Raw genomic sequence first — 18,014 nt, 5'->3', positions numbered from 1 at the left:
AAATTCCAGATCAAACCCAGATCCCGCCAGGACGTCAAGCTTGGCAGAAAAAAGGGCGATTAGGCTTTAGATCTGTAACAGTGGTGAGAAGGACCCTTTCACCAGTAAAATACATGCCTTTGGGGAAGCTGCGGATCAGTCTACGCGTGAAAGAGGCTTGGCTTCCCTACATTTTCGGGGAGGTATAGGCTGTCTAGGTGGGAAAAAATACGTGTCATTCTGCAGGGACCCGTACAATGCCACCTGCGCTTGCGCAAAGCTGCCCAAAGAGCGCGCCGGAATCTCGGCGGGGCGGGGCGACGTCAGACGCGTCCCTTCCATTCGCCAAGGCTTTAACTCTTTCCCGTCCCTCTACGGAGCTTCTTGGTCTTCCCCTCTGACCTCGGAAAGAAGTGGGTGGGGCCTTTGGGGGCGGAAGTAGCGCTGCATTGTGGGCTTGCTTAGAGCGGTGGAGTTGATCCTGAATGAAAGTGGCGCGCCACCGCTGACGTTTCCCGGGTAGAAGCTGCTGGGATTTGGACCCCGGCCGGGATCCGGGTGCCTCGGACCCCTAGTGCAGAGCCGATCGCAAGGAGGCGGTGGCGTTGGCGCGGCGAACGTTGGTGGAGGGGGTGGCTCTGCACGGCCCCGAGACATGGCTCATAACAAGATCCCGCCGCGGTGGCTGAACTGTCCGCGGCGCGGCCAGCCTGTGGCAGGTAACCCGGACTGGGAGGGGGAGTGTTCGAATGCCTGCTTACCGGTTGACCCAGGGGTGGGCCGTCTGAGGGGCGCAGCTTTCGGTGGTTCAGTGATTGTTTGTGGTATTTCAGGACCGAGATGTGCTCTGTCCGATGAAGCTTCGTGGTTGAGTGTTAGGGAAAATGGATCGGAGGGGGGTGGGTCGGTGGGTGGGGGCAAGTGTCACTCACCAGTAAGGCTAACTATTTTATTGCGAACGGGAAGGTAGACCGGAGGTTTGTGTGGTAGGAGCAGAGGACCCAAGAACACAGTGAGCCTTACTTTGAAGCTTAGTCAGAAGTTTGTGAACTGTCCAGTGTTCTCGGGAGGAGAAAGGACAAGTGTCAGTCTTGAGGTGGAGGGCTGAAGAGGAGGGGAAGTTTCCCAGTGGTGAAATGGATCGACCGTGAGACTAGAGTTTGCTTTTTTTTAATGTGAAATTTTGCCTCTTTATTGAGTTTGACTCACAGTAAGCCTTAAATTTAAAGTGCAGTTTGGTAAATATTGACCACACACGTGCACACACTTCACTGAAACACTCATGAAACCATCACCACAATGGAGATAGTGAAGATAACCATCACTTCTCAAAGCTTCCCCTGCCCCTTGGTAATCCCTTCCTCCTCAGGCAACTTCCTACATACTTTCTGTCACTATAGATTAGTTTGTATTTTCTATAATTTTTAAAAAGAAATGGAAACATATAATACGTACACTTTTTTGAGGGGGAGGTCTCTGGGTTCTTTCAGCATTATTTTGAGATTTATCCGTGTTTTTGTATGTATACGTGTTCATCCCTTATTGCTGAGTATCCATTGTTATGGATATATCACATTTGTTTATCCATTCACTTGCTGATCCGTCATTTGGGTTGTTTCCAGTTTTTGGCTATTACAAATTAACTTGTATGGTTATTTGTCTGGACATAGGCTTTCATTTCTCTGTGTAAATCTCTGGGACAGGAATGGATCATATGGTAGGTGTATGTTTAACCTTTTAAAAAGATGCCAAAGTCTTAACATGCCAAAGTCATAACATTATACATTCTCACCATCCATGTATGAGAGTTCTCTGCTTCACATCCTCTCCAACACTTGGTATGACCAGTCTTTTTAATTTTACCGACTGTAGGTATTTAGTAATATTGTGGTTTGATGTTGAGTTTCTTGGCAATTCACATATCTTTTGTGAAATGTCCAAGTCTTGTACTGATTTTTTAATTGGGTTTTTATCTTATTGTTGAGCTGTAAATACAAGCCCTTTGTTGGATATATGCTTAAATTTTTTTCCCTCCCATCTGTGGCTTGCCTTTTCATTTTCTTAACAATGTCTTTTGAAGAGTGAAAGATTTATTTTATTTTATTTATTTATTTTATTATTTTTTTTGCAAGAGTGAGAGATTTAAATTTTAACTATTACTGCTTATTCTAGAAGGTATTTTGCAACAAAAATTAAAAGGTTTTGTAGTAAACCATGATTGCTTTTTTTTTTTTTAACGTTTATTTATTTTTGAGACAGAGAGAGACAGAGCATGAACAGGGGAGGGGCAGAGAGGGAGACACAGAATCTGAAACAGCTCCAGGCTCTGAGCTGTCAGCACAGAGCCCCATGTGGGGCTTGAACCCATGAACTGTGAGATCATGACCTGAACCAAAGTCGGACGTTTAACCGACTGAGCCACCCAGGCGCCCCCATGATTGCTTATTATGTACATGTGTATAGTATGTCTGACTAGTTATTTAAAATTGTTGGAAGAGATTCTCTTGTCACTTTTTATTCAGGTTCTCCTCAATTTGTCAGCGTTTCTTCACATTTTATATAAAATCTTGTCAAAGCCATATCCACTGTGGACAAGTGATATTGAAAGATAACCTAAGCAAGTCTTAGAATGAGGAAATGTTTTTCTTTTAAAAACTTTTTTTAGTGTTTATTTATTGAGATTCAGAGAGACAGAGCATGAGCAGGGGAGAGGCAGACAGAGAGGGAGACACAGAATCCCAAGCAGGCTCTCGCTCTCAGCTGTCAGCACAGAGCCCAACGTGGGGCTCGAACTTAGAACCACGAGATCATGACCTGAGCCGAAGTCGGACACTTAACTGACTGAGCCACCCAGGTGCCCCTTTTTCTTTAGGCTCTAACCATTTTTACGTGTATTTGCACTTGAAGTGAAAACCGTTTGTATTTTATAATCATTGTACTTATTCAAATGAATTGATCACAATTCTTTATATTTTTCTTCGTAGGTCTTAAATCTTCAATCGTTTTGACTTTTTTCCCATTACCATCTCTAACTTAGTAGTGAATCCTTTGTTTTACATGTGGTTTTCTCTGTGGAGTTATGAATAAATCTCTAAACTTAGATGCCTGGCTTCTTTTCTAGTTTGGAGCATGTTTCCTGGATTCTTTTATTAGAGTTATCTCCTGCACTGATTTGTGAGAAAAACAAAATCATAAAGAAGTCCTTGCCAAAGTGATTTTTAAAATTTGGGATTAGAAAAGCGGTATAATACCAGAATTCTAATGTAATCTGGAGGCTGGCAGTGACAGAGATCAGAATACTGACTTACCATTAGATTAATGGAAGGAATGTGACACTGACTGGAGGTAGTAGCAGCAGGTAAGGCGCTAACTCAGGCAGCTTTATGCCTCTCTGAGAAATAGAGTTGTGTGCCTTTATTTCTCCCTCTACTGGGAACGAAGGGCCAGGAATAAAGCTTTTCTTTATTATTGTATTGGAATATCTTGGCTTCCAAAAATTAGATTCTTAATTATTGTGGCTTGGTGAGATACTAAGCTCACCTATCTGATTAATTGTCCTTGGACAGAAGCCCAGGCCTCTTGACAATCAAATTGGATCTTTACTAATAGTAATCAATACTGTCTTGGCTTGTGACGCTTATTAGAAAGTAAAGTGAACACAATGTACAATTCTTGGTAAGTTTCTCCAAATTCCCTCAAAGTTCTGTCTGTATATCCTAGAAGTGTTTATTTTGGAAATGCAAGGTTAGTAATATTTTATAACAGGTAGAGCGAGAAATACTAGCTATATTCTTGCAGTCTTCAGTGAAAAATAAGGAATAATTCACATTCCATTTTCTGCCTCATATTTTTTTCCTCTTATTTTTTTTCTGATTGTAAAAATAATCCATGCTTATTGGATAAGTCTTTGGTTTTTGGCATATTAGGAAGATGTGTTATGGCTGCTTAAATTTTCTCACTTGTAGACATTAGATGCATCTCATTGGTGTTAGATGTTAGCGATTTTCCTGAATTAGAAGATGGCACTAATTATATATAATCTGTTTCACTATGAAGTCACCTTCTTTAATTAAACCAGACTTCCAATGAGAGAGAGCTCCGGAAGATAGGGCCAAGTTTTATTTCTGAAGAATCCTTTTTTTCACCTGGTTAGTGATAGATTTCAGGTGAACATTTGAAGAATGCAAAATTCTCATTTCTTATAGGTAGATCATTCAACATAAAATTATCTTGTACTTGGGGCGCCTGGCTGTCTCAGTTGGAAGAGCACATGACTCTTGATCTTGGGGTTGTGAGTTCGAGCCTCATGTTGGGTATAGAGATTACTTAAAATAAGTAAAACTTAAAAAAATTACTTGGTACTTACTTGTACTTACTATGTAAAGAACCCACCAGGAACTAACTGTAGGAATGTAATATGAAACAGTCTAGTGATAGGGATGGTGGCTTTGGAGTCATATTAGCAAATATTTGAGAGGCTACTTTCTGCTAGTCCTTGGGGCTAGGGAGATGATTTAGACATAGTTCCTTACTTTATAAATTTTTTTTTTTTTCAACGTTTATTTATTTTTGGGACAGAGAGAGACAGAGCATGAACGGGGGAGGGGCAGAGAGAGAGGGAGACACAGAATCGGAAACAGGCTCCAGGCTCCGAGCCATCAGCCCAGAGCCCGACGCGGGGCTCGAACTCACGGACCGCGAGATCGTGACCTGGCTGAAGTCGGACGCTTAACCGACTGCGCCACCCAGGCGCCCCATAGTTCCTTACTTTAAAGAGTACATAATCTCATGGGAATAGAAAATCATTTTAAGATAGTTATGTTGTAACAAGTACGATCACAACTGTTATAGAATATAATGGAATATCAGAGGTGATAAGCCTAATTCTTTATTTGAGGTTGGGGAAGAGGTGATGAGGAAGAAGAAGGGGATTATGGAAGGCTTCCTGGAGGAGGTGATTCATGAATTATCTTGAATAAATAGAAGTTTGCTAGATGGATAATTGGGGGGTATTTTTTTTTTTTTTTTTGGAAAGGCTTTAGGATAGGATGATGATAGGAGAGATCTCAGACTGAAAATGAAGATATGAGGTTGGAGAGTATGAGCCAGATCAATACATGCTAATAGGGTGTGATAAGGAATTTTAATATTTATATGCTTTTAAATTTCACTGGCAAACTGTTGCAGTTTTTAAAGCACTGGAATGAGGTGATTTGACATCAATTTTAAGAAGCTTACTGTTTTTTTTTTTTTTTAAAGTAAGCTCCATGCCAGTGTGAGCCTTGAACTCATAACCCCAAGATCAGGAGTCACGTGCTCTGTGGACTAAGCCAGGCAGGAGCCCTAAAAATCTTGCTTTGGGGGTGCCTGGGTGGCTCAGTTGGTTAAGTGTCTGACTCTTGATTTCGGCTCAGGTTATGATCTCATGGTTTGTGGGTTTGAGTGCCACTGTCAGCATAGAGCCCGCTTGGGATTCTCTCTCTTTCTCTCTCTCTCTCTCTCTCTCTCTCTCTTTCTCTCTGTCTCTCCCCCAATCACACTCTCTCTTTCTGTCAAAATAAACAAATGAACTAATAAACTAATAAATTAAAAAAAAACTTGTCAAAACTAAAAAAAAAAAAAGCTTGCTTTGAATAGGGACACCTTGGTGGCTCAGTCCGTAGAGCATGTGACTCTTGATCTCCGGGTCATGAGTTTGAGCCCCACATTGGGTGTAGAGTTTACTTGGAAAAAAAAAATTTACTTTGATTGCTCTATGCTTAATGAAGTGAAAGAGATAAAAATGGAAGTAGGGAGACTAGTTAGGAATTTGTTGTGATAGTCCAGGTGAAAGACAATGGTGATGGTTTAAAAGTAGAGTTGAAGAGTGGTAGGCTGATTTGAGAGATGTTAAAGAGGGAAAATGGACAGAACTTGGATATAGAATGAGGGAAAGAGTTAAAAATGAGTCCTAAGTTCCTGGCTTATGCAGTAGGATGATTGGTATCATTAGGGCTTATTGGGGAGAAGTGGGTTGGAAGAGGTATTCTTTTTAGAAAAAAAATTTTTTTTTTAATGTTTATTTATTTTTGAGAGAGACAGAGACAGAATGCGAGTGGGTTAGGGGCAGAAAGAGAGGGAGACACAGAAACAGAAGCAGGCTCCAGGCTCTGAGCTGTCAGCACAGAGCCCGACACGGGGCTCGAACTCACGAGCTGTGAGATCATGACCTGAGCCGAAGTCAGACGGTCAACCGACTGAGCCACCCAGGTGCCCCTGGAAGAGGTATTCTTAAGGTGCTGATTACTCAGGAAGAGATGTTCAGTATACAGTTGGACATATAGTTTGGAATTCAAACAAGTTTGAGTTGGAGATACACATTTAACAATCATCAAATAAAGACAATATTTAAAGACATGGTAGTTGATTAATCAGAATAAGTAATGCTAGTTTCTTTAGCAGACAACTTCCCAAATTCAGGGGTTTCAATCAAAACATGTCTATTTCTCATTCATATCTCAGTGCATTGTCTGTCAGCTTAGCTTTTGTAGGTAATTCTCCATGTGGTGAACCTCTGGGCTCTTTACATCTTGTGCTGCCATCCTTTTAAATGTGCGACCTCTAAGGTTGTCATAGAAGGGGAAGAGCAGGAATGAGTGATCTCTTGGGGGGTTTTGTGGCCAGCCTTGGTAGTATGTTTAATCCCTGCTGATATCCCACTGGCTAGAATCCAGTCACATGGACCTAACCTAACAACAAGAGAAGCTGAGAAATGTAGTCTTTCTATGTGCCCTGGAAGAGGAAAATAAAAAATTTGGTCAACAGATAGCATTGTTTCTGCCATGGCAGTGGATAAGACCTTCTAGAGAGAATAGAGAAAATGGAGAAGGCCTAGGACAGAACCCACAGAAATCCAGAATTTTGAAGTCTGGTAGAGGAAAAAAGAGAGAATGTAGGAATTGTGAAGGAGTAGCCAGAAATTGGGGATGGTGTATTCCAACCATGGATTGCCATGGAAGCCAAGAGAATTTTTTGAGAAGGAAGGAGTTGTCAAATATATGAGATGCTGCTGAGATGCTAAGATACTGGAAAAGTTGGTAACAACATGGAGGGGAGGAAGAGTTGATTCATGGTCCTGGGGGAGGGAACACAGAAGGGAATCCAGAGCAGAGGGGAGGGGATTGCCTTTAATGGGGGAAGGATGGGAGATGAAAGAGAAGATGAATTGAGATACAGAAAGGTTTGTAGATTAACCGCAAAGGTGAGACAAGTTTTTGTCTGATGGTGGAGAGGCATTGTTGAATAGTTAACATCTGTATCACCTGAGTTTGAATCCCTCTTTTTTTTCCCCATTTATTAGAATAAAGTGTGACATTTGGGCAAGTTAATCTCTCTTGCTTTGATTTTCTCACTTGTAAAATGGGGATAATAACAGCACTTACTTTTTTGTTAGGAGTAAATGAATTTGTGTAAAATGTTTTAAATGGTGCTTGATATGTGCTGAGCATGCAAAGTTAGCTTATATTATTTCTGTTTCTTTTTACCTTTTCACTGAGGTGTAGCATAAAGCTGTCAGTTGAAAAGGGGATGGGGAAGCTTGCTATATTTTATGAATGAGGAATATGTGAAATATTTGTCACGGAAGGTGGTGGCGTGTGGTAGGATTGCTTTTGAGATTGGTGATTATGGTTGATGGTGTCAGCTATCTGCTGTGCTGTGAGATTTTCTCTGGGAGCCCTGAGCTGCACAGGTGGAGGGCCAAAGAAGTCAGGTGGTTCAGTTTGTTGAGGTCTGGGTTTTTCTCAGGTGAGTGTGGTCGAGTGGTGCGGGAGGAGGAAGGAGGTTAAGGGTGTTTAGAAGGGACTGATTATGATGATCAGTTGTGGACTCTGACGTTGATAAGAAGTGAAGCCTGGAGGAGCTGATGGAAACAGGATCAGACTTCTGAGACAGCAGTGAGGAGGAGAGAGGGTCTAATGGGATGAATCTTCTAACATATCATATTATTTACTTATTTGTTATGTTTCTTGTACATAGTTCATTTTTTCCCCAATAGAATATAAGCTCTGTGAGGGCAGGGATTTTTATCTGTTTTTTTTTTTTTTTTTTTTTTCTTTTCACTAATGCATTCCACGTACCTAGAACAATGCCTGGTACATAGTAAGTACTTATTAACTATTTATTAAATAAGCTAAATGAAGTGTAAGAATTTAGATGAGATGATGGTAGAGGTGGTGAGAAGTGAAAAGTGATCAGATTCTGGATATATTTTGAAGATAGATCCGAGAGGATTTGCTGATGGATTGGACATGGGGTATGAGAAAAAGAGAGGGGTCAAGGATAACTCTAAACGGTTTGGCCTGAGCTACTAAAAAAAATAATGTTAACCATTTGCTGAGATGGGGAAGACCGTGAGAGGAGCAGCTTTTGGAGTTGGAATATTGAGAGCTCAGGTTTGGAAATGAGGTCTGAGACATATTTTGACATCAAGTGGAGATTAAGTCAGGTAGGCAGTTTGATATCTGAGCCTAGAGTTCAGGGAGAGGTTTGGACTGGAGATACACATTGTTAAGTCAGCAGCACATTGATGGCTTTTAAAGCTGTGAGACCAGATGAGACACCAGCTGAGTGAATGTCGATAGAAAGGTATGAGGACAGAGCCCTGGGACAAAACATTGAGGGATCAGGGAGTTAAAGGAGGTTGAGAAGTAGAGGCCAGAGATATAGGAGGAAAACCAGAAATATGTAGTATCCTGAAAGCCAAGTGAAAACATGATTCAAGAATTAAAAATTAAATTGAATTTAAAAAGTGGTCTTGAATTGAACAGTGACCAGTTCTTTGAGAACTGAGAATTGACAATTGGATTTTGCAGTGTAGAAGTTATTGGTGATCTTGAGTAGTTTTGTAGAAAATAAAAATTTTTTAAATTATGTTTTTATGAGATTTAGGTTAAAACTTCTGAACAGATGTTAAGATTTTACTGAGGTTATTTTAGGTAGATATTTATTCTTATGGATATTGTGTTTTAAGATATAAATCAGTTAAAATAATTGATTTTAAAATTGATTATATGAGGTGGCTACTTTTATGCTTATACTATGATTCAGGAAAAAAAAAGGTCAAAGAGGTCAGTTAGTCTTGCTGAAATTATGATCACTGATAACAGTTGTTTGAAAGGTGATTTTGGTTGATATGCTTGTCAGCGTGATCCCTATGCTGGAATGCAGGATAAAGTGCATAAGATGGAGAAGGCTCATAGTAAAAAAATAAAATTAAGAATTTTAAAGAACTGATTTAATTCACTCCATTATCAATTTTCCTGTATTATCTTTAAGAACTTTAAGGCAGTAACTTTTTAATGTAGTAGTTTAAAACCTTAGTCTTTTTAAAAAAACTATTACCCAATGCTTTTTAATTTTTTATTATTTTTACTTTAAAAAATTTTATTGATCAGCTATAGTTGACATAGAATGTTATATTAGTTTCAGGTGTACGACAGTAATGGACAATTCTGTACATTATCCAGTGCTTACCATGATGTGTCGTTACCTTCTGTCACCATACAGTGTTGTTACGATATTATTGACTCTATTTCCTATGCTGTTCATTTCATCCCTGTGACTTATTTATTTTATTAGTGAAAGTTTGTACTCCTTAAGCCCCTTCACCTATTTTGTCCATACTCCCTCCACCCCACCCTGTTCCCCAAACTTAAGAGTCTTTTTGGAAGTTCCATTCACTGGTAATTATTCTTTTGCTATTATATTTGATTGTCAATTTCTGGAATTTATTTAAAAATTCTAAGGTGGTACTTTTAAAAGGTGTAGTTTAGATTGAGAATACTTCATGAACAGTTCTATTTAAAACATTTTAAGAAAGTGATTTGAGAATTGCTAATTATAGTTTCAACTTGGAACATTTTCTTTAATGAAAATTGTTACCCATCTTAATGTTGTTTAGGAAGATTCTTACCTCTGAAGACAATGCTAGGACCAAGATATGATAGTCAAGTTGCTGAAGAAAATCGGTTCCATCCCAGTATGCTCTCAAATTATCTAAAGAGTCTGAAGGTAAGAAACAAAACATTTTTGATATTGATTTAGTATACTTTATCCCTTTCTTGTTCTTCAGGTGGCTTTAAAAAAACCTTTTTATTTTGAAATAATTCATTGACTAAGAGGAAGTTGCAAAACTTGTACATAGAGTTCTGTCAACCCTCCTCCCAGCTTTTCCCAATGGTGACATCTTATATTATTGCAGTACAATATTAAAAGCAGGAAATTGACCTTCGTACATTACAGTATTTTTGAATAGATTACAGATCTTAGTTTTTACCAGTTTTTACGTGCATTCATTTGTGTGTATGTGTGTATAGTTCTCTGTGGTTTGATCCAATGTATAGATTCCTGGTGTAGGTTACAGGACTGTTTCATCTCCACGAAGGAACTCCCTCTGCCACCCCGTTATAGTCAGATTCCTCCCCTCCCATCCCTGTACACTGAAAACTGCTAATCTGTTTTCCATCTCTGTAGTTTTGTCATTTTGAGAATGTTGTATAAATGGAATAAAACAGTATATGGCCTTTTGGGATTGGCTTTTTTCACTAAGTGTAATGCCCTGGAAGTCCATCCAAGTTTCAACAAAAAGTTTGTTCCTTTTAAAAACATTCCATGCTCATGGATTGGAAGAAGAAATATTGTAAAAATGTTGATACTACCCAAAGCAGTCTACACATTCATTGCAATCCCAATCAAAATTACACCAGCATTCTTCTCAGAGCTGGAACGAACAACCCTAAAATTTGTATGGAACCACAAAAGACCCCAAATAGCCAAAGTAGTATTGAAAAAGAAAATCAAAGCTAGAGGCATCACAATCCCGGACTTTAGCTTCTGCTACAAATCTGTAATCATCAAGACAGTGTTGTATTTGCACAAAAACAGACACCTAGACCAATGGAATAGAATAGAGAACCCAGAATTGGACCCACAAATGTATGGCCAACTAATCTTGGACAAAGCAGGAAAGAGTATCCAATAGAAAAGAGACAGTCTCTTTAGCAAATGGTGCTGGGAGAACTGGACAGCAACATGCAGAACAATGAAACTGGACCACTTTCTTACACCATGCACAAAAATAAACTCAAAATGGATGAAAGACCTAAATGTGATGGGAAGCCATCAAAATCCTGGAGTAGAAACCAGGAACAACCTCTTTGACCTCAGCCGCAGCAACTTCTTATTTGACGTTTCTGAAGGCGGGGGAAATAAAAGCAAAAATGAACTATTGGGACCTCATCAAGGTAAAAACCTTCTGCACTGCAAAGGAAACAGTCAACAAAACTAAAAGGCAACTGATGGAAGGGGAGAAGATATTTGCAAATGACCTATTGGATAAAGGGATAGTATCCAAAATCTATAAAGAACTTACCAGACTCAACACCCGAAAAACAATCCATTGAAGAAATGGGCAGAAGACATGAATAGACACTTTTACATAGAAGACATTCAGATGGCAAACAGACACATGAAAAAATGCTTAACATCACTCATCATCATGGAAATACAAATCAAAACCACATTGAGGGGCTCCTGGGTGGCTCAGTTGGTTAAGTGTCCGACTTTCGCTCAGGTCATGATCTCACGGTTCATGAGTTCAAGCCCTAAGTCAGACTCTGTGCTCACAGCTGGGAGCCTGGAGCCTGCTTCAGATTCTGTCTTCCTGTCTGTCTGCCCCCAAATGAATAAACATTTAGAAAAAACAACAACAAAAAAACTACGTTGAGATACCACCTCACACTGGTCAAAGTGGCTAAAATTAACAACTCAGGAAACAACAGATGTTGGCACGGATGTGGAGAAACGGGAACCTTCTTGCACTGTTGGTGAGAATGCAAACTGATGTAGCTGCTCTGGAAAACAGAGAGGTTCCTCAAAAAAATTAAAAATAGAATTACCCTGTGACCTAGAAATAGCACTGCTAGGAATTTATCCAAAATATACAGGAGTGCTGATTCATAGGGGTGCACATGTACCCCAATGTTTACAGCGACACTATCAACAATAGCCAAATTATGGAAAGAGCACAAATATCCATCAACTGATGAATGGATAAAGAAGATGTGGTTTTATATATACAATGGAATACTACCTGGCAATGAGAAAGAATGAAATCTTGCCATTTGCAATAGCATGGATGGAACTGGAGGGTATTATGCTAAGTGAAATAAGTCAGTCAGAGAAAGATAAGATATGTTATCATTCATATGTGGAATTTGAGAAGCTTAACAGAGGACCATGGGGGAAGGGAAGGGGAAAAAATAGTTTCAAACTGAGAGGGAGGCAAACCATAAGAGACTCTTAAATACAGAGAACAAACTGAGGGTTGCTGAAGGGGGAGGTAGGTGGGGGTAGGGGGAGGTAGGTGGGGGTAGGGGGAGGTAAATGGGTGATGGGCATTAAGGAGGGCACTTGTTGGGATGAGCACTGTCTGTTGTATGTAAGTGATGAATCATGGGAATTTGCACTGTATACACTGTATGTTAGTTAACTTGACAATAAATTATATAAAAAAAAGTTTGTTCCTTTTTATTGTTGAGTAGTAGTCGGTTGAATGGATGTATCATCAGGTTTATTTAACTCTTCTCCCATTGAGTGGTTAAATAACCATTTAACCAATTTGAATTATTTCCAGGTATGCGGTATTGCACATAAAGCTCTTGTGAACATTCATGCACAGGTGTTTGTGTGAACAGTAGTTTTTGTTTTCCTGGAATAAATACTCAAGAGTATGATTGCTGAGTGCATGGCTAGTTGTACAATAAGTGCCAAACTATTTTTCTAAATGAAACATTATAATTTTTACATTATTCGGACATAATGCTGATTAGTTTCCTAGGACTTCTGTAACAAATTACCACAAACTGCGTGGTTTAAAACATTTATTCTCTCACAGTTCTGGACACCAGAAATTCTAAATCAAGGTGTTGCAAAGTTTTGCTCCTTCTGGAGGCTTGGAGGGAGGATCTTTTCCGTCCTTTTCTCCTAGCTTCTCGTGATTGCCTGTGATCCTTGGCATTCCTTAGCGTGAGCTCTGTGGGTTGTCTCTCTTGTTACCATTCTTCCTGTGTGTGTCTGTCCAAATTTCTGTCTTTTAAAGACACCCTAATCCAGTATGACCACATCTTAACTTGAGTGTATTTGTAATGATCCTATAGCCCTGTTTCCAAATAAGGTCACCTTCACAGGTTCTAGGAGTTAGGACTTGGACATATCTTTTCAGGGGACATAATTCAGCCTTTAATACTAATCTTTGTACCTTCCATTCTAGTACATTTAGCAAATATTAGTACCCATTATGTGCAAGTCTTTTTTTTTTTTTTTTTTGTATGTTTATTTGAGAAAGAGAGAGAGAGGATTCAAAGCAGGTGCTCTGCTGACAGCAGAGAGCCTGATGTGGGGCTCAAACTCAAGAAACTGAGATCATGAACTGAACTGAAGATGCTTAACCGACTGAGCTATCCAGGTGCCCTGCATTATGTGCAAGGCTTCTATCCTGAGTTAGAAAAATTGCCACTTAGACTTGAAAACCTCTTACTTCTCCCTTTTCTTGGTGTAGTTTTCTTGAGTCTTTATATGTTAATATTTTTTTATTTTAGCTTGTAAACTTTTAATTTTTATTTTCATTATCAGTAATCATATTGAAAATTATAGGTTGAGTTTAGAAGCCACATAGCCTGGCTTTGATTTCCAGTTTGCCCCTTACAACTTTGTGGGCAAGTTATGTATCTCTTCCTGTTTTCAGTTTCCTCATCTGTAAATAAAGTAATAAAATTAGTGCATAGAAAGCATGTAGAATAGTATTTGGCACGGAGGAAGGACTTCATTTAAATCTCACAAGAGTTCTATGAGATAGATACCGTTAATATGCTTCATAGATTGGGATTATTATGAAAAATAAATATGTATATGTAATATATGTATGTATGTATGTGTATACAAACAGATTCACACACAAATATGTTATCCACACAGACATATCACATACACACATGTACATATATATGGGGTTCTGGGCAATTAAGTCTTATAGTACAGTTTCTCAGTTTCCCTGGCTAAACTATTCCTGTGTATTTAGAAAACGTATATTTTCTTGCTTATCACGACTTTTCATCCATTTGTTATTTTGGACCTGTAGACACACAACACGGGTTCTAATTCTCACTCACTGAGCAGCTGTATTAATAAGCTCTAAATGTTTGTGTTTGACAATACATGTCCTCTGAAGGAATTAAGATCACTGCAGAAGGTATGTGGGAAGAGTAGTAGGCCCAGGTGGGGCAGATTGTAGAAATTGCCATCAAAAATACACTTCTATAAGTAAGAGCTCATCTGATGGGTAGACCTATCTCTCATCTGCATTTGAACTAAGGAATCTGGAGACATCAGTGGAGTACATTATGGTAGCTAATATTTTAGAAACACAGTTTTGTCAGTTTTGTTGTATATGAAATATAAATGTTTTTGCCATTTTTTTGCTCTCTAATAATGGAGTCAAATTATGTATTCCTGTGTCCTTTAGGCATATCCAATAATAGGTACTCAATAAAAGCAATAGCAATGAAAGTGAGAAAAATCACAGTTTAAGAAGTATGGATTATTTCTCTTGTCATTCTTCCCAGAGAGTATATACTTCAGAATGAGGTGGAAGATGTATGAATTAACTCTTCTTTTACTTGGCTCAGTTCAGGTGTGCATTTCTTTTCAAAAAAATAATTTTTTTTTAACATTTATTCATTTTTTGAGAGTGAGAGAGACAGAGCATGAGCAGGGGATGGGCAGAGGGAGAGGGAGACACAGAATTAGAAGCAGGCTCCAGGCTCTGAGCTGTCAGCACAGAGCCCGATGCAGGGCTCAGACCCATGGATCTCAAGATCGTGACCTGAGCTGAAGCCACCTAGGCGCTCCTCAGGTGTGCATTTCTTAGTGAGACTATCTTGCTAGTCTGAATGTGATTCTAGTTGTTAATTATTTTTTAAACCAGTTGGCCCCTGATCATAAGCCAACTTAGTGCTGAACAGAATAATGATTTTTGTTCCAATGCAGGAAGAAAAACTGCTGAGAGATGGGATTAAGTCTTCAGTGAATTGCACAATTATGGCCATGAGCCCTGTTCTTCATTGATTATTTAAGGGATTTACAAGAGAATTTTGACTGTACACACTTTTTGCCTTATCTGGTACTCACTTTAGCATTTAACTGCCTAGCATGTGATGTTGTGATAGCTGCTTGGAATGCTGGGTTGATGTGTGTCTGCAGCTTGAGTGGGGTACCTTTTAGATGGAGGCCTTTCCTGTTTTGTCATCTTGTCTAATAAATCATAGGTGGAGTGGGAGATGCAGAAAATGATATCCATGTTGGTTTTTTTTTTTTAGGTAGACTTTTATGATGTTGAAATGGAGTAGGTTTTGTTTATGTTCTTGTTCCATCGTTAGTTTGGGGGTTAATTTATTTCACTTAGTGCCTGCTAAGTTCTAGTGCCTTGAATAAGACTTAAGTGAATGATGCTTTTGTTGTCAGTAGTTTGTTGGCAGAACTAAAATCTCCCTCAATATAGATGGATGAAACTGGAGTATTGCCATATAGTCAGTTTGTTTTGGAACAAATTCAGTTACTAGTAAATCTGCCCTTTTTCTTTTCTTTTCTTTTAAGGTTAAAATGGGCTTGTTAGTGGACCTGACAAACACTTCAAGGTTCTATGATAGAAATGACATAGAAAAAGAAGGAATCAAATATATAAAACTTCAGTGTAAAGGGTAAGTCATGTATTAAGTTTGTATAATATTGAAACCTTTTGCTGAAATTTCAATTTCTTCTTTTTCAAAAAAAAAAAAATGTTTCCATATTACTAGACATGGTGAGTGCCCTACAACTGAGAATACCGAGACATTTATTCGTCTGTGTGAGCGGTTTAATGAAAGAAACCCACCTGAACTTATAGGTATGTTTGGCTTTACCACTGTTTGAATATTTTATTTTGTGATTGAGTTTCCATTTTCTTTTTTGCAGGTGAGGTGATATGGAAGTTTTTTTTGTTTTCTTTTTTAAGTAATCGCTAGGAAGTATTTATTAAAGTAATAGACTAACTTTTGTGAACTATGAAATACATTTTTATAATTTTTATATTTTTCAAGATAAAACCCTAAGTGCCCCTCTTCGGGTATACTATTGGGAAAGTTTCCCTTAAACACTACATAGTTGCTTTTTATAAGATTGCATTTTATACTGTGTATTGTGAAACTTTCTTTTCCCATTCAGTATTGTATTTCTGAGACTAATCCACGATGCTGTATGTAACTGTGGTTCATTTTTGCTGCCGTATAACATGCCATCATGAATACACTACCATTTATCCATTCTGTTGATGGACAGTCATTTCAGCAGATATTTATACTCTTTGCAAGATGTAGGCTCTTGGAACATATTAGTGAAGAAAAGAAAGTCTCTGCTCTTCTGGAGCTTATATTTTAGTGTGGGGGGGTGGAAAAGAGGAGGGGAGGTGGAAGGCAGGCAATAAACAAATGTATTAAATAAGAAAAAAAAAGACAGTTACTTAAAATGACATTTGGTTTATTTTCAGTTTTTCTCCCCCCCTGTTTTAAACAGTACTACTAGGAATGGCTTCTAGAATTTTTAAGGTTTGATTTTTAGCTTTGAATCTTTGTTCTTTCTGGTATTTATATTGTCATATGGTCTGAATTGATCTAATTTAAATATTTTCTGTATAACGAATTTTTTGTTTTAGCACAGCTTATTGAATAATTTTATCTCCTGATATCTAAATGCCGTAAATTAACTTTGTATATGTTCTATTGGAAAATTTTTCCAATTCATTTGCCTTTTAATTTTCAAGTAATATTTTAAAACTTTTTTGTTGTTAATATATTTTCTTTTGCAATTTCTCCTTTTTGAAGTCGAAAGCAGCTAGTATTTTCTCTATTCAGGGTATTAACTGAAAAACTACTAGGACTGGTAAGAAAGTTCAGGGGGTATATTTGGACACAGATAAATAAGAAAGCATCAACTTTCTTGCAAATAAACAGCAAATAGGAAGTAAAATTAGAGGGGCATCCAGGTGGCTCAGTTGGTGAAGGATCTGACGTTGGCTCAGGTCATGATCTCATGGTTCATGAATTCAAGCCCTGCATTGGGCTCTGTCCTCTCAGCGTGGAGCCTGCTTTGCTCCTCTGTCTCTCTCTCCCTGCCCCTCCCTCGCTTGTGTGTTCTCTTTCTCTCTCAGAAATAAACATTTTTAAAAATAAAATTAGAGAATGGTCTTATTAGTAATAGTGGTTAATATTTATTGAACATTTATTTTCTGCTGGTCACCCTGTAAACCATTTTACATACATTATCTCATTTTCTTTTCACAGTAATCCTATTGAGTAGACATTATTGTCACCTCCATTTTATGATGAGAAACAGGCTTGGAAAGATTAAGTGACTTGCTCAAGGTCATTCACACAGCTAGTAATGGTTACAGCTTAGATCATATCCTAAGCAATCTGAGTTGTAAGTTCACACTCTAAACCACTTCTCTTTTCTGTAATGGAAGTATGAGATACCAAAGAATAAAGTTATTAAGAAGTGTAGGAGGTCTTTATGAAGGAAATATACCTGGATATTAAAAGACCTGAAGAAATAGACATTTGTCTCTGCTAATTCCAATTTTTAATGTAATTCTAATCCCAGAGAGACTTTGGAAGAATTACTATGAATTTTTTCTGTTTGTAAAATTTACTGTTGCCATGGAAGACAACATACATTGAGCACGGAGAAAACTTGTTTGGCAAATCAAACAGGCAATATTATGAGCAAGAAAATTTTGAGAAACAAAAGTAATGAGGGGATTGTCCTTACCAGTTATTAAAGCTTAGGGTAAAGCAGTGGAAACTACAGAAGTTCCCTGGTGGTAGAGGAGACGTTTTTTAAATCATAGGGGGAAGGTGTGATTATTCAACAAATGGTGTTGAGAAAATTAGCCCAGTATATAATAA

General features: G+C 38.3%; 1 protein-coding gene across 1 annotated transcript in view; it reads left to right on the top strand.

The window, feature by feature from the left end:
- The first annotated feature begins 401 nt into the window (after nucleotides 1-401).
- The window catches only part of RNGTT (RNA guanylyltransferase and 5'-phosphatase), a 314,555-nt gene continuing 296,942 nt past the window's right edge, over nucleotides 402-18,014 (top strand). The window contains exons 1-4 of the mRNA XM_045499002.1: nucleotides 402-698; nucleotides 9,920-10,029; nucleotides 15,670-15,773; nucleotides 15,870-15,958. Coding sequence (XP_045354958.1) covers nucleotides 635-698; nucleotides 9,920-10,029; nucleotides 15,670-15,773; nucleotides 15,870-15,958 — 367 coding nt within the window. The 5' untranslated portion in view covers nucleotides 402-634. The remainder of the gene's footprint in view (nucleotides 699-9,919; nucleotides 10,030-15,669; nucleotides 15,774-15,869; nucleotides 15,959-18,014) is intronic.

Source organism: Leopardus geoffroyi, chromosome B2, assembly GCF_018350155.1.
Source record: "Leopardus geoffroyi isolate Oge1 chromosome B2, O.geoffroyi_Oge1_pat1.0, whole genome shotgun sequence".
NCBI classification, from domain to species: Eukaryota; Metazoa; Chordata; class Mammalia; order Carnivora; family Felidae; genus Leopardus; species Leopardus geoffroyi.
This window is presented reverse-complemented; position numbering and strand designations above follow the sequence as displayed.